The following is a 24,152-nucleotide window of genomic DNA, read 5'->3' as shown; positions in this document are numbered from 1 at the left end:
ATGGTTAACAATCAGTTCCTAGAACGGTTAGCCACTGCCTGTGGGAGCAGGAAACCCATTTTCTTAGCTTCCTAGTGGATACCATTGATAGTACTTGCCTAGATTCTGTGAAAAAGAATAAAATCACTGAATTTCTCCACATTTTTATCAAAATGTCAAGTGAGAAAGATGGTGAATCTGAATTAGAAAAAAATGCCAAGCAATCCCCCACCACGAGAAGAAACCCCAGGAACGCTGAGGATGTTCCAGCGGTCTCAACACTTGAAATCCCAGCCTCCGTACAGGACATCCTCTCTCGGATTGAGCGAGCACAGGCTGTTCGAGCCAGAGAGGTAGGAATGAACCAGAAATATACAGACTGCATCGCTAAAAAAATTATTTCTATTTCAGAGACGGGGTGGGGGGAGAGAAAGAGAGAGAGAGAGATCAGTGGTTCATTCTTCAGGTTCCTGTAAGAGCTGGAGCTTGGCCAGGCTGAAGCCAGGAGCCAGGAACCCAGTCCAAGTATTCCAGGTAGGTGACAGGTAGGTGAGCCATCCCTTGCTGCCTCCCAGGGTGCATTTGTGCAGGAAGCTGTAATGGGGAGTGGAACCAGGACTCAAACTCAGGCAATCCACAGGGTGCAGGCATCCCAACACCTGTCTTAAGTGCTTAGGCCAGATGCCCACCCTTGCACTTTTAAAAATCTTTCCAGGACCAGTAAGTTCTTTTTCTTTTTTTTTTTTTTTAATTTTTCACAGGCAGAGTGGACATTGAGAGAGAGAGAGAGAGAAAGGTCTTCCTTTTGCCGTTGGTTCACCCTCCAATGGCCGCTGCGGCCGGCGTGCTGCGGCCGGCGCGCTGCAGCCGGCGCATCACGCTGATCCAAAGCCAGGAGCCAGGTGCTTCTCTTGGTCTCCCATGCGGGTGCAGGGCCTAAGCACTTGGGCCATCCTCCACTGCACGCCCGGGCCACAGCAGAGAGCTGGCCTGGAAGAGGGGCAACCGGGACAGAATCCAGCGCCCCGACCAGGACTAGAACCTGGTGTGCTGGCGCCGCAAGGCGGAGGATTAGCCTATTGAGCCATAAGTTCTTTTTAAAGCTCACTGATTTCACAACATTTGACTTTGCGGTAACAGACTTCAAATGATGTCACTTGACTCTGATTCTTTGATTAATAAAGCTCCAACCTGATATCAATCTCTTCTTGTCAGAATTAATCAAGAACTTAAGAAATACAGCACATGTGGTCGAGATAAGGCACAGAGGGTGAAGCTGCTCTTGGGAGGCCAGCATCTTATATGGTGGCTTCCCTTCTTCTGATCCAACTTCCTACTAATGTGCCTGGGAAAGCAACAGAGAATGGCCCAAGTGCTCGGGCCCTGCCACCCATGAAGGGAGCCAGCATGGAGTTCCTGGCTCCTAGCTTCAGCCTGTCCCAGACTTTAAAGAGTCAATCTCTCTCTCTCTCTCTCTTTCTCTCTCTCCCCTCAGTCTGAAATTCTGCCTTTCAAACAAATTGATGTCTTTAAAACACCCATCAAACTCTCTGAAATGTGGTCATCCTGCTATACATTCCCATGAGCAATATACAAGAGTTTCAGTTGCTCTACACCTTCATCAACACTTGCTGTGGTCAATCTTTTAACTATCAGCCACTCAAAAGTGACATAATTGTATCCATTTGCACTTTCATAGTAACAAATGGTGCTGAGACGCTTTCCTTGGGGTTATCTGCACTGGGTAAGTCTTTCTGGGTGGTTAAATATTTTGCCCACCTTATTTCAATTTTTTAAAGATTTATTTATTTGAAAGAGTTACAGAGAGAGAGAGAGAGAGAGAGAGAGAGAGAGAGAGTAGTTCACTCCCCATTTGGCCGCAACAGCTGGAGCTGTGTTGATCCGGAGCCAGGAGCCAGGAACTTCTTCCAGGTCTTCCATGTGGGTGCCTGCGCCCAAGGACTTGGGCTATCTTCTATTACTTTCCCAGGCCATAGCAGAGAGCTTCTTTTGTATTGATGACTGTGTTTCTGTGTTTCTGAGTGTAACATATCTTTAAGCATCTTTTGCAGGCTGGACTAGTGGTGACAAATTCTTTCAATTTCTGTTTGTTAAGAAAGGTCTTTATTTCACCTTCATTCACAAATGAGAGCTTTGCAGGATATAACATTGTTGGATGGCAGTGTTTTTTCCTCCTAGTACTTGAGCTGTATCACACCATTCTCTCGTAGCCTATAGGGTTTCTGATGAGATGTCTGCTGTGAGTCTAATTGGAGATCCTTTCAAAGTAATCTGGCATTTCTCTTTTGCACATTATAGAATCTTTTATGTTTCACTGTGGTGAGCTTGATTACAATGTGTCATGGTGAGGATCTTTTCTGGTCATGTCCATTGGGAGTTCTGTGGGCTTCCTATACTTGGATGTCTCTTTCAATCTCCAAACCCGGGAAGTTTTCTGCTAGTATCTCACTAAAAAAGGTCTTCCAATCCTTTCTCTCTCTCCATGCCTTCAGGAACTCCTAGAACCTGAATGTTTTTTTTTATTATTTCTTTTTCTTTTTTTTAACTTTTATTTAATAAATTTTGAAAGTACAACTTTTTGATTATAGCAGTTCCCCCCCCCATAACAACCCTCCCACCTGCTAACCATCCCATCTCCAACTCTCTCTCCCATCCCACTCTTCATTAAAATTCATTTTCAATTATCTTTATATACAGAAGATCAACTTAGTATATACTACGTAAATATTTCAACAGTTTGCACCCACACAGACACACCAAGTATAAAGTACTGTGTGAAGACTAGTTTTACCATTAATTCACATAGTAGAACACATTAAGGAAAGAGATCCTACATGGGGAGTAAGTGCACAGTGACTCCTGTTGTTGATTTGGCAATTGACACTCTTATTTATGATGTCAGTAATCACCCAAGGCACTTGTCATGAGCTGCCAAGGGTATGGAAGCCTCTTGAGTTCACAAACTCTGACCTTATTTAGACAAGGCCATAATCAAAGTGGGAGTTCTCTCCTCCCTTCAGAGAAAGGTACCTCCTTCTTTGTTGCCCTGTTCTTTCCGCTGGGATCTCACTCACAGAGATCTTTCATTTAGGTCATTTTTTTCTTTTGCCACAGTATCTTGGCTTTCCATGCCTGAAATACTCTCATGGGCTTTTTAGCCAGATCCAAATGCCTTAAGGGCTGATTCTAAGGCCAGAGTGCTATTTAGGGCATCTGCCATTCTATGAGTCTGCTGTGTATCCCACTTCCCATGTTGGATCGTTCTCTCCTTTTTAATTCTATCAGCTATTATTAGCAGACACTGGTCTTGTGTATGTGAACCCTTTGACACTTAATCCTATCTTTATGATCAATTATGAACGGAAACTGATCACTTTAACTAGTAAAATGGCATTGGTACATGCCAACTTAATGGGATTGAATTGGAATCCCATGGCATGTTTCTAGTTCTACCATTAGGGGTAAGTCCAACTGAGCATGTGCCAAACTGTACATCTCCTCCCTTTCTTATTCCCACTCTTATTTTTAACCGGGATCAATTTTCAGTTAAATTTAAACACCTAAGAATAATTGTGTATTAATTAAAGAGTTCAACCAATGGTATTAAGTAGAACAAAAAAATACTAAAAAGAATAAAGTATAAAGTTGTTCCTCAACAGTCAGGACAAGGGCTGAATAAGTCATTGTTTCTCATAGTGTTCATTTCACTTCAACAGGTTTCCTTTTAGGTGCTCAGTTAGTTGTCACCAATCACAGAGAACATACATTTGTCCCTTTGGGACTGGCTTATTTCACTCAGCATGATGTTTTCCAGATTCCTCCATTTTGTTGCAAATGACCAGATTTCATTTTTTTTTACTGCTGTAAAGTATTCTATAGAGTAGATATACCATAATTTCTTTATCCAGTGTTCTGTTGATGGGCATTTAGTTTGATTCCATGTCTTAGCTATTGTGAATTGAGCTGCAATAAACATTGAGTTGCAGACAGCTCTGTTATTTACCAATTTAAATTCCTTTGGGTAAATTCCAAGAATTGGGATGGCTGGGTTGTATGGCAGGGTTATATTCAGGTTTCTGAGGAATCTTCAAACTGTCTTCCATTGTGGCTTTACCAGTTTGCATTCCCACCAACAGTGGGTGTCCCTTTTGCCCACATCTTCACCAGCATCTGTTGTTGGTAGATTTCTGTATGTAAGCCATTCTAACCAGGGTGAGGTGAAACCTCATTGTGGTTTTGATTTGCATTTCCCTGATGCCTAGTGATCCTGAACATTTTTTCATGTGCCTGTTGGCCATTTGGATTTCCTCTTTTGAAAAATGCCTATTGAGGTCCTTGGCCCATCTCTTAAGTGGATTTTTTGTTTTGTTGTTGTGGAGTTTCTTGATCTCTTTCTAGATTCTGGTTATTAATCCTTTATCGGTTGCATAGTTTGCAAATATTTTTTCCCATTCTGTTGGTTGCCTCTTCACTTTCCTGTTTCTTTTGCAGTATAGAAACTTCTCAATTTGATGCAATCTCATTTGTTAATTTTGGCTTTGACTGCCTGTGCTTCTGGGTCTTTTCCAAGAAGTCTTTGCCCGTGCCTGTATCTTGCAGGGTTTCTCCAATGTTCTCTAATAATTTGATGGTGTCAGGTCATAGATTTAGATCTTTAATCCATGTTGAGTGGATTTTTGTGTAAGGTGTAAGGTAGGGGTCTTGCTTCATGCTTCTGCATGTGGAAATCCAGTTTTCCCAGCACCATTTGTTGAACAGACTGTCCTTGCTCCAGGAATTGGTTTTAGATCCTTGATCAAATGTAAGTTGGCTGTAGATGTTTGGATTGATTTCTGGTGTTTCTATTCTGTTCATTGGTCTATCCATCTGTTTTTGTACCGATACCTTGCTGTTTTGATTATAACTGCTACTTGGGCAAATTTAAACACCTTATCTACTATAGTTTTTGTATTGTGAGACTTACATAGAACACCTTATAGTAAAACTGGCTATACTAAGGTAATAACAACTGAACTTTAACCACATTAGAAAAAAAAAAAACTCTATATTTTTATTTTCACTTCTACATTGTTTTTGAGGTCAATTTACATCTTTGATATTGTATTTCCCTTAACAAATTGTCACAGACATTATTACTTTGAATAGCTTTACTTTTCATCATTAAAGACATAAATGATTTTCACTCCATCATTACACCATTAAACCATTCTGATCTTACTGTGTATGCAGTTTAATAAATGAGTTTTATACTTTCATGTTACTAATCAGTATCCTTTTCTCTCTGCTGAAGAACTACCTTTAGCATTTATTGTAAGGCAAGTCCATGCTGTAGCATGAACTAACTGCTAGGCTAAACCTGACACTGTGGATTTTTGACAATTTGTAAAGAAAGTGGTTGAGGTTAGGGGCTAAGGGTTATGGTTATGGTTCATGTCACAGCTTTTGTTTTCCTGGGAGAGGCTTTAATTTTTAAGGACAGCTTTGCAAGTAAATATTTTGTTGGCAGTGATTTTTCTTCAATAATTGGAACATATCATTCCATTGCACCTTAATCTGTATTATTTCTGTTGCGAAATCCATTATCTTATCAAATGTCCTTGCATGTTAGATGCTCCTTGTCATTTGCTGTTTTCTGAATTGTCTTTATCATCTTATTTTTCATATTCTTTTTAAAAAAGATTTATTTATTTATTTGAAAGATAGATTTATGGATAGAGAGAAGGGGGGAGGGAGGGAGGGAGGCAGGGAGGGAGGAAGGGAGGGAAAGAGAGATAGAGAGAGAGAGAGTTCTCCCATCTGCTGCTTCACTCTCCAAATGGCCACAAGGCCACAACAACCAGGGATGGGGCAGGCCAAGGGCCTGGAATTCCATCTGGATTGCCAACAGGGGTTGCAGGAGATCCTCCATGGCCTCCCCAGGCACATTAGGAGAAAACTGGATCAGAAGCAGACCAGCTGGGACTCAAACCAACCTGCCACCCCAATATGTGACGTCTGCACTTTAAGTAGTAGCTTAAGCTACTGTAGCATAATGCTAGGCCTTGGTTATGTTTCTGTAAAGCAATTATGTCTATACAATTGGTGGAGCAGTCACTTCTTTGAGACTTCATATCTGTTGTAATTCTGTTGGATACATATCTTCTATGGACAGAAGAGTAAAAGGACACTATCTGCATCGGTTACAGTGGTCTGGAGCCAGTGAGGGTGCAGATGTGTAGTCTCTGTGCATATTTGCTAAGAAGGTGTTAGAGATTTCAGGGACACTCAGCTCCAACATGGTGGATTTCCAGTCTAGGCAAGAGCTGTTGGAAGGCTACAGTTCTCCCAATGTCTTCTTCACCTACTGCACAGTCATGACTGAAAGAATCCTTCTTGGCATTGGCCTGGCTGTGGAATGACTTGTGTCAGTGCACTGGTGTTTGCTGTGTGGTACATGTGCACAGCTATGTAACAGAGGCCCGAAGCACATACACATGGGGAGGGACTATGGTTCTGGAGCCTGGGGTGATAATGGTACCAGATCCCAGGGTACAGGCACTTCCTCTGCAATGCTGGCAACTCTGTGGAAAGCACAGGTGCTTGTGACGTAGTTCAGGAACCAGGGATGGGAGCATGGGCATGAACAGAGCCTCAGTGTCTCTGGGGGTCTGGGTGGGGCCTGGCTCTCGATGGTGGTTGTCCCTGTGAACAGAATGTGTGCTTGCACAGAGAGACCTTCCTTCTAGGACCTGGCTTGTGACCTAGCTCACTATGGTGATGGCTCCAGTGTCTGAAGTGCAAGCAAGTGCAGTGAAGCCACAGAGACACAAAGTGTGTAGGCACTCATGGAGCAGCCATGGCTCAGAGACAGGGCACCAGTGGGTTGGTGAGGGGTGATAACTCTGGTCCCAGAGCATCAAACAGACGTGTTTCTTGAGGAAGAGGCATCTCCTGCTCTCTGTGGTTCTCTAGTGAGAATGGTTATTGGTTACCTCAGTGCCCAAAGATGCCAGTGTTCTTTGTGGAGCAGGCCAGTGGGACATAAAGGTTCCTACAATGTGACAGTTATATCTACCTAGGGCTGGCACTGTGGCATAGTGGGTAAAGCCACCACTTGCAGTGCCAGCGTCCCATATGGGTGCCAGTTTGAGTACCAGCTGCTCCACTTCCAATCCAGCTCTCTGCTATGGCCTGGGAAAGCAGAAGAAGAAGGCCCAAGTGTTTGGGCCCCTGCACCTGTGTGGGAGACCAGGATGAAGCTCCTGGCCCCTGGCTTTGGATTAGTGCAGCTCTGGCTGTTGCGGTCAATTGGGGAGTGAACAAGAGGATGGAAGACCTCTCTCTCTCTCTCTCTCTCTCTCTCTCTCTCTCTCGGGGTGTGTCTGTGTGTGTCTGTGTCTGTGTGCACATAACTCTGACAATCAAATAAATAATTAAGTCTTAAAAAATAGTAAAATCTATCTTTACTTTTTCTAGCTGACTCCTTCCAATGCTTACAAAGAGAGAGACAGACACTATCTTCCATCTGTGATTCATTCCTGAAGTGGCTCCAATGGCCAGACTGGGCTGGTCTGAAGCCAGGAGCCAGGAGCTTCTACTAGGTCTCCCATGTGGGGGGCAGGGCCCCAAGAACTTGGGCCATTTCCCAGGCACATTAGCAGGGTGCTAGATTGGAAGTGGAGCAACTGGAACTCAAACCGTTGCCCATTAGGGCTGCTGGCCTTGCAGGTGGCTGCTTTACCTGCTATACCACAATGCCAGCCCCTGCTACAGATTTTTAAATGGACCTCTGATACGTCCTTGCCCATTCTGGTATGTACATAGTTGTCTATAGTTGTTTTTTGTAGAGGATCAAGGCTGGTTATATTCTACTTCATCATCTTGATGACATCACTGTCAGTGCCTTAAGTTTCATTACTATCATTCCATTTTATAATTTCATCCACTCTGCTATTTGTGGTCGCTATAAATATTATTGCTACAAATGTTTTGTTCATATCTTTTGATGCATGTGTGCATGAACTTTATGACTGGAATCACTGCATCATTATAACTGCCTCCCCACTTGCCTTGTCCAGTTTCAAACTCCATGGTTTTTGGTTACTCATGGCCAATGGCAGTCTGAAAATATTAAACAGAAAACTTCAGAAGTAAGTAGCTGGCATGTTTTAAATCGCATGCTGTTCTGGTTAAGTGTGATGAAATCTCATATACTACTGTTACATCTCTCCCAGATGTGAATCATCCATTTATCCAGTGTATTCATGCTGGATATGCTACCTACCTATTAGTCACTTAGCAGTAACCTTGGTTACCAGCTAAGCATAGAATTAGGTAGAGCCACCATTTTAGGCATCCACTGGGGGTCTTGGCATGTATCACCCATGAATAAGGGCAGATTTCTAAGGGTATCAGGTGTCATTTGAACTGAATTTTACCAGTTTCCTTACTGTTTAAAAAAGATTTATTTGAAAGGTAGGGTGTCTCATCTATAAATAAATGGTGCTGGAAAAACTGATATAGCTATATATTTATAGATATAGAGATAGAGATAGAGATGAATGAAATTAGATCCCTACCTCTCATCAAATATCAAAAAACCCCAAACAACTCAAGATAGTTCAAAGACCTAAATTGAAGGCCTGAGACTTGGAAGAAAACATAGGGAAAACACTTCAAGACACTGGTGTAGGTGATGACTTCCTGGGTAAGACTTTACCCAAAGCACAGGCAACAAAAGCAAATCTAGACAAAGAGGATCCTTTCAAACTCAGGAGATGTTTCCCAGCAAAGGAATCAAACATCAGAGTGAAGAGACAGCCAACAGAGTGGGAAAAATATTTATAAGCTACTTATCTGAAAAAGGATTAGAATCCAGAATACATCAGCAATTCAAAAATACAACAACAAAAAACCCAACAGGTCCAGTTAAAAAATAGGCAAAGGAGCTCAATAGACAGCACTCAGGCATAATGAATCATATCTTCTTTGTTCATACATGAAGGATATGGTCTTTTGCATTTACTTTATTTAAACTTAACTTTATGGCTTGGCAATCACTTTATATCACATTAAACCATTTATTTTCATCTTTTTTAAGAGCTAGATACAAGTTGGCTGTGGGGCGATCATTTCCTACCTAAACTAGTAGTGAACACATTTTTTGGAATCTTATAAAAATTTTATAATTTTCATTCCCACATTTGTCTTTAGGCTACCCTAAACTGCTTTTTGTGAAAGTATGGGGCAGAAGTTCAATTTACTATGCTTTTTCTGGATGGATAAGTGCTTGTGTCAACACCACTTGGAGATAAGTTCATTCTTTCCCCACTGATGTGTAAAACTGGTTCTTTCATAAAGCGGCTTTCTGTGTATGTGTGTGGGCCTGTTGGTGGTCTCCATTCTGACTCACTGGTCGATTTGTAGTACTACACAGCCCGATTACCGCAAGTGAAGAAAAGGGCCTAATAAAACTCTGATGCCCTCATAGTATCAGAATGTTGACCAATCAAATCTTACTCTACCTCCAACATCACTATCAAATGTTTTTACCTGGGAAAGTCTTGGAAATTTTTAGCCATTTACTCTTCTATCTGTACAATTTCTGGAACTGGACTGAGAAGTTTAAAATCCATTGTGAAACACATGTTTGAATTTTGCCTGGATCTCTACTGAGCGTCTTGATTAATCTGGGGAGCCATGAGATCTCTACAATGCTGTCTTTCAATCTGTGAGATGGTGCAGCTCTCCATTTCTGAGACTTAAATTTCCTTCAATGCACTTCTACAAGCCCCTCCTTCAAAGCTTTTGTTTACATATTATCTCTTTGTTTTCTTCAGAACATTAAAACACAGATGACTGAAATAATGAGCAACGTGCACCGAATAATGGCTCGCTACAGTCTTGACTTTGACTTGTCCTCTGGACACCGCATCTCTCTTACAGAACACATGAGGAAACAGAGATCCCTGTTTCTGGAGAGAATGGGTACTTACTCTAAGAATGCTGAAAACAGAGAGAAGATACTTGCCTACATTCTGGCCTGGTTAGAGGAATGGAGTAAGTGTCTAGAAGTGTTTCAGAGAAAAATCACAAAGTCAACAACTCTACCGTGGGGGATTAGTCAGATTAAAGAAGAAAACACTAAGGAGGTTTTTCAGAAAATGTCTGTCTCATTTCCCAGTAAGAAGGAAATATAGATTTGCTCACTTAGTGAACACGCTGACTTCCTTGTTTTTCTTCAAGCATGCCAGTAATGCCCCAGCCCAATGTCTGTATGCTTCCTGTTTGCTTGCCTGGAACATTTTTCACTCATTCCTTGCCTAAATTTCACTTTTAAAACAATGTGTTTTCTGACATCCCCATTCCCTGTTACCTCACACTCTGCATTACCAAGCATCTTTACCTTTGTCTACACCATTCGTATCTGCCATACCACACAATTTAATTTTTATTTCCTGTCTGTCTCCTTTCACTAGAATGTAAGCAGTAGGAAGTTAGGGAACTTGTTGTATTCAAGGCTGTATCAGCAAGATTTGCAACAGTACACATCTGAATAGACACTGGTTGAATTAAAGAATGAATAAGCATACAATAATAAGCACAGCATCAGAGAAAGAAGGAGAGAGATAAACAGGGATAGATAGATAGATGGATAGAAAGACAGACGTTTCATTCGCTGATTCATTCTCCAAATGGCCACAATGGCCCAGGATGTTCCAGGCCATAGCTAAGAGCCTGGAACCCCATCCTGTCTCACATACTGGTGGCATGGGCCCAAGAACTTTGTCCATATTCTGCTGCATTTTGAGGCACATTCACAAGAAGGGAGATTGGAAGCAGATCAGCTGAGGCCCAAACCGGCACTCTGATATGTAGAATAAGGAGAATCCTGCAATCCACGCCACAATGCTGGGCCCTTCACCATTTGTTTAAAATATTTCATCTCCTTACAAGAAATTCCATGTAATGGGGGTTAGGAAACACTAGAAAACTGCCCAAACAGGTTGATTTACATTTAGACACCCAATATGAAAGTATCTATTCCTATTTTAGACACTGATTTCCTTGGAGATAAAGAACAAAACCAAACAGATACCTTTCAAAAACTTAATTCATAAACTTACTACTCAGCTTCTTCCTCCAAGTCTTTACCTGTTTCATTGAGAAAAGCCTCAGAATAGCACTAAATGCATGATAACCATGACTGTACTCCTGAATACAATTTATTTCATAGTTACCTGATGTTATAAAGCTATATGGTTATGCTTATCTCTTTGTATGCACAAAATAATGCTTTTCTTCTCTCCAAGATGTTATTTTGTCTGAAATAACTGCATTTGATGTTGAGGAACACTACCATTGGATAGTACAAATGGAGATGTTTCCAGAAACACTGAGAGCCATTGAGAACAATGTCAATATACTATGTAGCATCAGCACCACTTTCCTTAACGATAAGAAGACACAGAAGAAAAAAACAGGTAATTGTGTTTTGTGACTTTGCAAATGGAGTTTTCTTTTTTTCTCAAAATGCAGGTTGGTGGAAGTATCATTTATAGACCATAAAACTCAACATGTTAAATGATTCTCAGTACCTTTCAAGACCTCTGAAATCCAATCAGAGGGCCCCAACACAGGCCCATGTTCCACCCACTATTGACAGTGAGAAATTGTATTCCCCCACACTATGACGTTATCTACTTCTCCCTTTAATTCTGTCAGTCTCTGTGTGTTTGGGGGCTTGGCTATGTGCTGTATGTTTATAATCATTACAGCTTGCTGATGTATTGACCCTCACTGTCTCTAGAACCATTGTTGTTGTGCTGATACCTGTTTTGTCAGATAGTATATAATCTTCAGCTCCCACATATTCACAGTGTACCTTTTTTCTATCACTTTACTTCTGCTCTCTTTGTCTCTTTGAATCCAAGGCGTGTCACCTGTAGTTGGATCTTGTGGGACTTTTTCTTTTCATACATGTCTGACAATCCAGGTGTTCCACATGGGCAGTAGGGACCCAGACACTTCAGTCATTGGTTGTGCAGGGAAAGTTGCTGAGTTTCTCCTTCAGCCATTCAGTGTATCTTTTGTCTGTTGATTAATGGCCCTTTTGAAAGAATCAAAGTTTCTCACAGTAAGAAAAGGTAGAAAAGGGGGCAGGAACCCAAAAGAGAAAACTGAACACATCAAGCAGCCAAACTCAGGGGAAAGTTGGATTTGTATTCTATCGAAACCCAAAGTTCAAGTAACAGTGAGTTAATAATGTCACAACTGAGTTCATCTCCTTACCTCTGGAAGCAACTCTGGGTGATTGCAAGAAAACATGATTCTAAAACCAAAACTTTTAGAGCTACAGTTTTCTCTCTGTTTTTCTTTTTTCAAAGATTTACTCATTTGAAAGGTAGAGTGACAGACAGAAGGAGACACAGAGAGAACGAGATCATCCATCTACTGGTTCACTTCCCAGTTGGCTGGGCCAGGGTGAAGTCAGAGGCTTGGAACTCCATCTAGTTTATCCCCATGTGGGTGACAGAGGCTGGGAACTCAGGCCATCCCCCACCATCCTCCTAAGCACATTAGAAGGGAGATGGATCAGAAGCAGGGCATCTGGGACTCCAGTGAGCCCTCCAACATGGGATGACAGGGTCATAAGTTGTGGATTAATCTGGTGTGGCACAAGGCCAGGGTCATAGCTAAAGTTTTCTGACTAATCTTCAACATACAGTTACCTGTCCATTTGGGCTAAATTCATTAGGCTTAAACATAGAGCACAGCACAAAAGAAGCAATACGATCTCATTGTTTTGTTTTACTTTTTTTGCTTCCAGTATCTAGAGGTGCTCTATGGAAAACATGGAAAGACAGATTTATAAAGCGACCTGCAACAGCCCTTGCACTAAGACCAGATCAAATGATCTCTGATCAATTTACAACCAACACCAAGGTTTTGGAAATTCAACGTATGTTACAAGAACTCATAGGTTCTTCAATGTTCAACAAAATGGAAAACACTGCAATCAAATATATCTCAGCAACTATATTAAATCTTTACAAAGCCTTGAGTGCCGTGTGTGAACAAGTCAATGTTTCTAACATCGTAAGTGACAGCATGTTTTTCGAAAAGTACGAAACAGAAAAAGAACTCTCCAGAAGGATGATCTGTGACCTTAGCGAGCAAAACGAGCTGCTGCAACGAAAACTGCAAGAGAGAGAAGAAACCTATGAACAGCTAATTCAATCCACAGTTCGTGCAGGCCAGCAAGAATATACATCAGTGCCCACATCCAGGACCCATATCAAGGCTGGGGACATAGCAGACAGTATGCACAATATTTTAGCCATGGAATTGGAAAATACTTTATATAAATCTCCAACAAAAAATATCAAATCCTCCGAGATAAAGTGGGGCTCTTCACTTAAAGCCCCAGCTGTACTGACCCCAGACTTGCCGGGACAACAATACCGTCCACCTGAAGACCATCAGCAAATGGGTCCTGGGCCTTTGAAGGGTACTGCTGACTTGAAAACACTGGAGCCAACGAAACAGCAAAAGGTGGTCTCAGAGGAAAATGAGGCGAAGCTGAGCCAGGGCCTGAAGAGAGAGAGACAGCTGGAGCTGAACACAAACGCCGCTCCCCCCTTCACCGAGTCCTCACAACCTGGAGCCCCTCCTGTTTACCCACAGCCCCACCCAAAATACAAACCCCTCACTCCTCTGAAAACCCAGGCCCTGATGACCACTCTGACACCCCAGCAGGCAGAGGCCCTGGGGACCACTCTGACACCCCAGCAGGCCCAGGCCCTAATGACCACTCTGACCACCCAGCAGGCCCAGGCCCTGGGTACCACTCTGACCACCCAGCAGGCAGAGGCCCTGAGGACCACTCTTACCCCTCAGCAGGCCCAGACTCTGGGGACCACTCTGACCCCCACAAAAGCCAAGGCTATCAGGCCTCTAACCCCTCAGTTGGCCCAAGATGTGGAGACTATGACTCCTCAGCTGGCCCAGGCCCTGGGGAAAACACTAACCCCTCAGCAGGCCCAGGTGCTGGGGACCACTCTTACTCATCAGCAGGCCCAGGCCCTGGGGACCACTGTTACCCATCAGAAAGCCCAGGCCCTGGGGACCTCTCTAACCCTGCAGCAGGCCCAGGCCGTGGGGACCACTCTGACCCATCAGCAGGATGAGGGCATGGGGACCACTCTCACCCCCCAGCAGGCACAGGCAGTGGGGACCACTCTCACCCCCCAGCAGGCCCAGGCTGTGGGGACCACTCTGACCCATCAGCAGGACCAGGGCATGGGGACCACTCTCACCACCCAGCAGGCACAAGCAGGGGGGACCACTCTTACTCATCAGCAGGCCCAGGCTGTGGGGACCACTCTTACTAATCAGCAGGCCCAAGCCCTGGGGACCACTCTGACCCTACAGCAGGCCCAGGCCCGGGGGACCACTCTTACCGATCAGCAGGCCCAGGCCCTGGGGACCTCTCTTACTAATCAGCAGGGCCAGGACATGGGGACCACTCTGACCCATCTGCAGGCCCAGGCTGTGGGGACCACTCTTACTAATCAGCAGGCCCAGGCTGTGGGGACCACTCTGACCCTGCAGCAGGCCCAGGCCTGGGGGACCACTCTTACTGATCAGCAGGCCCAGGCCCTGGGGACCACTCTTACTAATCAGCAGGGCATGGGCATGGGGACCACTCTTACCCATCTGCAGGCCCAGGCTGTGGGGACCACTCTTACTAATCAGCAGGCCCAGGGCATGGGGACCACTCTTACCCATCAGCAGGCCCTGGCCCTGAGGACCACTCTGGCCCCTCACCACACTCAGACTCAGGGGGCCCACCTTACCCCTGACACGGCCCCTCCTACTCCAGGGCAGCCCCTTGAGCTGGAGGCAGTGAGGCCTAAGCAGGACTTTCCTCAAACTGCCTGGCCACCTCCAGCAATGAAGGCCCCACTCACTCCCAGGTGGCCTATTAGATCCGGAACAACATCCACCTCTACAAAGAGCCCAGGTCTCCATGGTCCTCTCTCTCCTGGCCAGTCCTTGGCTCCTGGGCCGCCTTCCTTCCCTGGAGCGCTCTTGGAGTCTGGACCCTCCTCTGCACAGCCTCCGGCACACCAGCCTCCTGTCTCCACTGGGCAGCCCCCCTCTCTCCAGGCCCCTTCTGCCCTTGCACAACATCTGGCACCACCGACCCTTCCTGGAGAAACTTCATCATGGATCGCCCCCGGCTCTGCGCATCCCTCCACATCATGGACCCCCTCAGCTGCTGGAATGCCCCAGAAAGGTGTGGCCTCTTCTGGGAGGAAGAAAGGACTGGTAAGGATTGCTTCCCAGAAATTGGTCCAACCCAGTCCTCTGGGTTGGAAGAGAGATCTCACTCCATTCATTGCCAGCAAGCCTTCTGCAGAAACCCAAACACCTCGGCAGTCTTCACCCATGGAGCCTCAGTCCCATCTCTCCAGCAACAGCACACCAACATCATGCATCACTTACACCGATGGGGGGACCCTGCACTCTCTGCAGAAGCCTAAAACATCACTGCCTTCTCTCGCTCCTCAACTAACACCAGCATCACAGGTCCCTTTCACTAATGAGGGGGTCCTGCACACTCGGCAGAAGCCTAGAACATCACTGCCTTCTGCCACTCCTCAGATATCCAGGACATCACAGAAACCTCTTTCTCAGTGGGCCTCGAAATCCCAACACCCCTCTCTAGATACACCACGGTTCATGAAGCCAGCTTCAGACATCAACAAAGACAAAATGATGGTGCCCCCTTCCTCTCCCAAAGAGCTTGAAGGGAGGATGTATTTTGTTGACGTGAAGGCTCAGAGGAAGAACCTGATGCTATTGAATCAGGCCTTAACAACTAATGGACTCCCTTCCCCGCTCCACACAACAGCTAGGAATCTCATCATCGAGACCCTTCACACAGACCAGGTTCGGCTAGGATACCTGTTCCACAAGTACACTGCCCACAGGCTGATCCAGCGCTTCAGGTAGATAATTCTCCAATGATCTAGCTGATCTATGCCCAGCTTTTTCCTGAACTGTCCTGATATCAAATATCCTCCCTCCTTGCCCTAGAAGTATATTCATGTTTGTCAGATTGTATATTGTGAGAGAACCTTTCATTGAAGATATGTAGGATGGAAGCCTGTTTAAGACAGCAAAAGGAGACATTTTTAAGTGAATAAGAAATGGGGAATAACAAGATCCATTTCATTCTTTCATATCTCAAGCAGAGATGCTAAGGCATGTTTTGTGAATCATGGTTGATCTCCAAAAGATCAACTTCTAAAGGTCAGAGATGCCGGCTGGTCACTCTGAGTTTCTTTCATCTTCAGTTCACCAGAAGATGTAGGATTTTTATTTCTTTTTTAAAAATAATGTTTAATTACATTCATTTTTAAAATTCACTTGTGAGACAGAGAGAGAGAGAGAATACTTCCAACTCCTGGTTCACTCCCCAAATGCCCACGTAGGGCAGAAGTGGATCAGGACTAAAGCTCAGAGCTAAGAATAAAATCCTAGTCTCCTCAAATTGGCAGAGACCCAACTTGCATCATCACTGCTGCCTCCCAGGGTCTGCATTAACAGGAACCTGAAATCAGGAAGCAGAGTAGGTATCAAACCCTGACACTTTGGTATGGAAATGGGCATCTTAGCCACTAGCTTAATGGGTGACTTACCGGCTAGACCAAATCAACTACCCCAGTTGATGTATGATCTTTAAAAATGGAGATGGACACTGATGTATGGCCTATCAGCTAAGACAACCTGTTAGCATCCTTATGTCCTATATCAGAGTAATTGTGTTGAATCCCTGGATCCGGCTCCCGATCCTGATTCCAGATTCCTACTAATGCAGATCCTGGGAGGCAGAGGTGATGGCCAAGTGACTGGGTTCCTGTCAACCACATGGGAGCCCTGGTTGAGTTCCCGGCTCACAGTTTAGCACACCGACCACCCCCTCAGTGTGGCAGGTATTTGAGGGAGTAACCAGCAAATGGGAGTTCCTGCTCTGTCTCCCTTTTTCTGCTTTGAAATAAGCATTTTTAAAAAGAGAAGTTAATTTTTTAACAAGTTGTTCATTTTACTTACTTGAAAGGCAGAGAGACTGAGAGAGAGAATCTCCCACCCACCCAGTGATTTACTCCCCCAAATACCTTCAACAGTTGGGCTGGGCCAAGCTGCAGCCAGGAGCCAGGAACTCAATGCACATTTCCCATGTGGGTGGTAGGAACCCAACTCCTTGAGCCATCACCTCTGCCTCCTAGGGTGTGCATCAGCAGGAAGCTGCACTGGGAGCAGGAAGCAGGTATGGAACCCAAGAACTCCAACTCATGATGGCGAGCTTCCCAAGTGTCACCCAAACCATTGTGTCGAATGTCCACCTCAATGAACAGATGTTTAAAAAGACTAGCATGGGGTATTACACTTTGTGTTCATTGCCAATACAACAGATCAAATGTGGAATCTCATTGTTTTAGCTTGCATTGCTTTGTTGTGGGTGAGGCTAAGTATCTTTCATAGACATCAGATCCATCTGCAATTCATTTCCTGTGAATATCCTATTCAAATACTTTGCCCATTTTTCAATAGTTACCAAGTTTTCATGAAATGGATTCATGTGTCCTATTCAAATATTTGGAAAAGTAGCCCCTAGCCAGTTCCACCCATTTGTGTTTTTACTCCACTCTTGGTAATTTTGGTTTGTAGAAAATTCTTATTTTTATTTGCTGGTTTGATTTATTAAGATAGGCCTTCTGCATTCTGAGATTACTAAATGTTTTCCTGGATTTCTTTGGGTGTCTTTAAGGTTGGTTATTAGCTTCATTGCTTGTCTTACAGTTAAGTCAGATCCTTAATTTTCTACAGTAGTAGATGGACTTTGCTGGGGTGTTTTTCACATGGCTACTCAGTTGCCGCCTAGCGTTTTTAAATTATTTATTCATTTGAATGCCACAGCGATGGAGAAAGAGATCTTCCTTCTGATGATTCACTTACCATATGGCCATATCTGACAGGTCTGGGCCAGGCTCTAGCCAGGAGCCAGGACTTTCACCCAGGTCTCTCACAGGGTGATAAAGGGCCAAAGTACTCGAGTCATTTTCTACTGCTATACCTGGTTCATTAGCAGGGACCTGAGTCAGAAGGCCAGTAGCTGAAACTCAAACCTGCACTCTGATATGGGATGTGAGCATCACAGGGTCCCTCAACCCACTCTGCCACAAAACTTGCTCCCCATGTTTTTTTTCTAGGAAAATTCCACATTCAACGGGTTTAAAAATACCCTTTACCTTTACATTCTCCTTTTTGAGAAGTTGTGAAGTACTTTTTGTTTTCTTAAGTAGCACAGATGTATAACTGAACCAACCAGTAACACAGGACTTGGGGAAAAAGAGAAAGTCAACCCCTAACTAAGCATGTCCTGCTTTCCAGACAACGGTGACCTCTTCAGCTTGATAGGATTAAGATGGCAGTGCCCCTGATGCAGGATCAGTAGGTGCGCCTTTCCTGTTGCAGCTCCTTATAGCTGCAGCCTGATTCTTTTCCATTGTCTCCTCTGGGAGTGCCACCTGATTTCATTACTAGTTTTCAACTGAATCCACTGAAGAATGGGGTGAATTTTTGCCTTTTGCCCAGGAATCTCTTTCTGTGAAAGTCTTATGAGAAGACTTGGCAAGGCAGAGTCAGGCACACTCACAACAATGGCAGAGAAAATACAAAACATCCTTAAACTTGGTCAGTTTCACTCCCAGTATAAACTTCCTGGAATGTGTTGTGAAATCTGTAATATTTTATTAGGGGCTTTTTAACTGGTATTCATGAGTAAGTTTGGCAGATGGTTTACTTCTATGGTTTACCTTTATCAAATTTTGCTATGATTCTAATTTTGTACCATTAAAAGAAGTATGGATGTTCATCTCTTTATACTCTGGAAAAGTTTAATAGGAAAGTTAGCTGATCTTTGAATATTTGGTGGATTTCACCTATGATATTATAGGGACTTGGCACTCTTTTGGAGTTCTTTGACAGCTTTCCAGTGTTTACATAACAGCTTATTTGAAAGATTTATTGATGATGTTGAATACCTCAGCAACAGGAACACTTACTTCAGTAAAATAATTTAAAAATTGAAATATATAAATCAACATTCCAGAATATTTAACTTCATATAACTTTAATCCCATCCAGATAAATTTATCTTATTAGAAATTTATTTAATATTTAATATTTTTAAACAGGAAGTGTTTTTTAAATGTGCTGATGTTCCTTATTTGAACAACAGAATGAAAGGGAGAGACACAGAGAGAGAGAGAGAGAAATACCCATCCAATGATTAACTCCCTAAATGTCCCAGACGCCCACAACTGGGCCAGGATGAACTTGGGAGTCTGGAACTCCAGGTCTCCCATGGGCATGGCAGAGACCCAAGTCCTTGAGCCATTAACTGCTGCCTCTTGGGATGTGCATTATCAGGAAGCTAAATTAGAAGCAGAGGAGCCAGTACTTGAACCAGGCACTCTGCTATGGGACACAAGAACCCCAAGGAATGGCCAGCTAACAGAGAATCTTAAATAGTACACTAAAGATCTTGTAACTCAGTCTGCACATGACAGAGGGTAACTGAAGAACCTTTCTAGGGCAGTGAAAGCCATTCATGTGGAGGATGGATCTAAGGGGGAGTAAAGCTTCATGCACAGCCATAAGCTAGGAACAGAGGGCATCCACCTAACTCCTGAAGAATATAAAGGTGGCAGTGAAATTACTACTGCAGGGTTTCCTGTTGTCCTAAAGGACACTCTGCCTTGGTGGAATTTCCACACTGTAACTCCAGTTAACTGTAACTCCAGTTAACTGAGGGAAAGCTGTGGGGTTTGTAATTGAAAGTGGATTCACTGACCTTTTGAAACAGTAAAAACCGATAGGCCAAAGGAAATATGAATTTTGTAGGGGGTGGGTGGGCATTCAGCCTAGCAGTTAAATGTTCACATCCCACCCCACTGTGTCCCTGGGTTCAACAGCTGACTCTGAGTCTGGATCTTGACTCCAACTCCCTGCTAATGTGAACCCTGGGAGGCCCTGGTGATGGCTCAAGTAATTTGGTTCCTGCTCCCCATGTGGGAGACCTGGTTTGACTTCTTGGCTCCCAGCTTTGGCCTGGCCCAGTCCCAGCTATAGAAGGGTGCTCTCTCTGCCTATCTCTGTCTCTCAAATAAGTAAAATTACAAAAAGAAACTTTTGTGGGAGACTCAAACTTGTCTAATCTAGAATTGTTTGAAGAAACATCACATGAACAAGGTTAAACCCCATGAAAATATACTACTCAGATTTGGTTATGGAAATCAGGCAGACTTGGGTTTAAATGTCTAATTTTGAACCTCTCTGAGATGCAAATGTGATGTTTATACTGTGAATGCAATGATATTTGCTTCAACGAATAGTTGAGAGGATTGATGTATAATTTCTAGTACTTGACCTGACTCTAAGTAGATATTCCGTAAATGCAAACCATGGTAAACGCAAAGCAGATAAAAACCATTCCTTACAATGGGGGCAATATGTTATCAATACAAATGGCACTGGCTAAGAGAGTGGAAGCAAAAGGTTAGGAGGATGAATAGTCTTGCTTCTGCGCAGGGACTTTTAAATGAGCAGATAATTCCCATGGTTCTCCGTAGGTTGAGTGTGAGTAGTTCAGAATGAATTATCTCTAAAGATATATGAAACATAATATACCTAAAATGAAAAGGAACAAAATGTTACCAAGTAGTGAAATACCAAAAGGGAAAAATTATGGGGGGAGAGATCTCAAAAGACCACATTTAGTAAATAGAAAATGATAGAAAACATGTGTTGTGAAAAAAAGGCTTATGGGAAAAAATAAAAGTTAATACACATTAGTATTAAAACATCAATATATACGGCAGGTTTCAAAGTATTAATTATATCCACTTAAAAAGAGACCTATAAGCAAAGTTATTATCTCTAGAAAGAAAAGGAAGAAAGAAAGGAAGTGAGGGAGGAAGAAAGAAGAAAAAAATTATTTTTAATTAAAAAATTTGCTTTTAAAATCTTTTTAAAAATATTTCACATACACAGATTTTGGAGCATAGTAATACTTCCCACTCTACCCAGCCTCCTCCTTTCTGTATCATTCCTTCCTTTAATTTTCATAATAATCTACTCTCACTCTACTTCATACTCATAAGATTTGCCCTACACTAAGTAAAACACTCAACAAACAGAAGAAACAAACACTGTACCTCAACAGTAGAGATAAGGGCCATAAATAATCACTTAATCTCAAAATGTCAATTTCACTCATATACATTATAATTTTGATACTCTAGTAGGTACCACACAGTTCAGGGAAAACATATGGTATTTGTCCTTTTAGGACTGGCTTATTTTACTAAGTATAATGGTTTCCAGTTGCACCCATTTTGTTGTTGCAAAACAATGGCTGAGTAGCATTCCATAGAAAGGCGATTTTTCAAACAGAATTTCAGGTAAATTGTATGGATTCACCTGAGTGAATATATCAACACACACACACACACACACACACACACACAGGTAGGTACTTCATTAAATTCATGGGAAATAGTTATAACATTATTCTGGCGCCAAAAATTTTTTGAAGCTCACGCATATGACTCCTAAAAAGTTCATGGAAAACAATGCATATTATGAAAAAAGTAATCATGGATTTCTAAATTTATATATACTGAGGAAAATATTTGAAGGGTCTCTATTACCCACAAAAACATTCCAAACTCTTTAAAATACCTATGAAGATCCTCTTTACCCAGCCATCCTTGTCTCATTCTCTCACTACATCTTGACACATCTTCTCATACTTCTGTATTCTCCCAGACTACTCACCACCCCCAATGTAACTGTCATTTTCTGCTTGTTGGTAGTATTCTTTTTTTAAAAAAATATTTTATTTATTTGAGAGGTAGAGTTACAGATAGTGAGAGGAAAAGATGAGAGAAAGGTCTTCCTTCCATTGGTTCACTCCCCAAATGGCCCCAAAGCTGCCCTGATCCGAAGCCAGGAGCCACGTGCTTCTTCCTGGTCTCCCATGCAGGTACAGGGGCCCAAGCACTTGGGCCATCTTCTACTGCTTGCCCAGGCAACCTGAAACTCTTCATCCTCTTCTTCCCATGCTGGTGGTTAGCATAATGGTTTTCAAATTCTAGTAAAAGAAAATTTACCTAAGGTTTTGTTGAAACTGCAGATTCCAAAAGACCATCAGCAAGATAGTGGCTCAAAATGTCTGAGGAAGCACCCTGGAATCTGCACTTCCAACAGGCGCCCTCAGTGATGAAGTCCAGGTGCTCAGGGACCACACTTCGGGAAATACCCATTCTACCTCCTGTAGAAATGAGAATGGCAAAACTTGGGAGAGGGTGGTGTATGCCATTTCTTCAAGATTTACTTGGTACATTCCTAAAAATCTTCATCACATGAGCATTTGGCACACTGGTTAAGATGCTCATGTGCTTGGATCCATTCTACACACATAGGAGTCCTAGTTTGAGTTCCTGACAATGGTTTTTGGCATGCCACAGCTCTGGTTGCTACTGGCATTTGAGGAGTCAACCAGTGGATGGAAGTGCTTTCTGCCTTTCAATTAAAATGAAATTTAAAAGATTTTAAAGTTTTTTTATTACTCTTCTATTAATTATGCTTTCTTTTTGCTCACAGAGCATTGTTTTCATTTTGTTTAGCATTTATTCATTGTATCTTTTACACAGCTACTTTGTCAATCCCTATCTCATTTATAAGTGTGTTGGCATTCTGGCCTCAGAATCAGCCCTTAAGGCATTCAGATATGACTAAAAAGCCCATCAGAGTATCTCAGCCATGGAAAGCCAAGACACTGTAGTGAAAAATGAACTAAATGAAAGATCTCTGTGAATGAGATCCCCGAGGAATGAAGGGGCCATCAAAGAAGGGGGTACCTTTCCCTGAAGGGAGGAGTGAACTCCCACTTTGATTATGGCCTTGTCTAAATAAGGTCAGAGTTTGTGAATTCAAGAGGTTTCCATAGCCTTGGCAGCTCATGACAAGAGCCTTGAGTGATTACTGATGTCATAAATAAGGGTGTCAATTGTTAAATCAACAACTGTGCACTTGCTCCCCATGTAGAACCCCTGTCCTTAATGTGTTGTACTATGAGAATTAAGGGTAAAACTAGTCTTCACACAGTACTTTATACTTTGTGTGTCTGTGCAGGTGCAAACTGCTGCAATCTTTATTTAGTATATATTAAGTTGATATTCTCTATATAAAGATTATTTAAAATGAATCTTGGTGAAGAATGGGATGGGATAGGGAGTAGCAGATGGAATGGTTTGCAAATCAGAGGGTGGTTATGGGGGGAAGAACTGCTATAATCCAAAAGTTGTACTTTCAAAATTTATATTTATTAAATAAAAGTTTACTATTAAAAATATAAGTGTTTTGGAGGAATGGACACTGTCTTTTAATAACTGTATTAAGTACTTGCTACATGTCTTACATATAAGTTTCTTAAAAATGGAGAATTGTGCCCATTGAGACAATTTTTAAAAAATACTTGTATTTAAACATCTTGACATTGAAATGACAAGCAATGCTTTTGAATGCTAAAATACTCTAAATAGTTCATGAAAATTCAGTGGCCATATAGATTATTGGAAGTGTATTCGCATAGAGAAGTAGATTAATGTCTGGTTAAAAAGTAGAAACAAAAGCCCTTGTTCCCATCCCATCCCATTGCTCTCTACATGCAAGAGATGATGTGAGAAATGAGGGAAATGAGGGAAACAAGGAATGATTTGAGGAATGAGAAAACTTAAGCTCTTTAACTAATCAATCTAATCCCCCTCCCCTTTTTTTTTTTTCAAGAAACTACATAATCTGTCGAGTGAAAGCTACCCGAAACACTGGGAAAGGTTATGAGATGCAGAAACTCTATGTCATGATGAGCAAAATTGATGGCTATCAGAAAAGAGCAATGCATGTCTGGACTGAGAAGCAGAAGCTTCTGGAAGAGAAACGGAATCAATGCCTGAGGAAAATGATAGCTTTATTTGGCCAGGTAATCTGTTTTCTGTTCCCTGTCTGCAGTGTGTTATGACAGAAATATGAAATCA

General features: G+C 42.7%; 1 protein-coding gene across 2 annotated transcripts in view; it reads left to right on the top strand.

Moving 5' to 3' along the window:
* The window catches only part of LOC103349015 (protein FAM186A), a 36,629-nt gene continuing 12,477 nt past the window's right edge, over positions 1–24,152 (top strand). The window contains exons 1-5 of one of the 2 annotated variants that reach the window (XM_070049203.1): positions 1–332; positions 9,819–10,038; positions 11,292–11,462; positions 12,809–15,995; positions 23,905–24,097. In XM_070049203.1, the coding sequence (XP_069905304.1) occupies positions 153–332; positions 9,819–10,038; positions 11,292–11,462; positions 12,809–15,995; positions 23,905–24,097 (3,951 nt within the window). In that variant the 5' untranslated portion in view covers positions 1–152. Of the gene's footprint in view, positions 333–9,192; positions 10,039–11,291; positions 11,463–12,808; positions 15,996–23,904; positions 24,098–24,152 lie in introns of both variants that reach the window. The other variant, XM_070049204.1, reaches the window with a different exon arrangement.

The sequence above is a fragment of the Oryctolagus cuniculus genome, chromosome 9, assembly GCF_964237555.1.
Source record: "Oryctolagus cuniculus chromosome 9, mOryCun1.1, whole genome shotgun sequence".
Taxonomy (NCBI): Eukaryota; Metazoa; Chordata; class Mammalia; order Lagomorpha; family Leporidae; genus Oryctolagus; species Oryctolagus cuniculus.
Note: the sequence above shows the minus strand (reverse complement) of the source record. Positions and strands in the feature narration are given on the sequence as shown.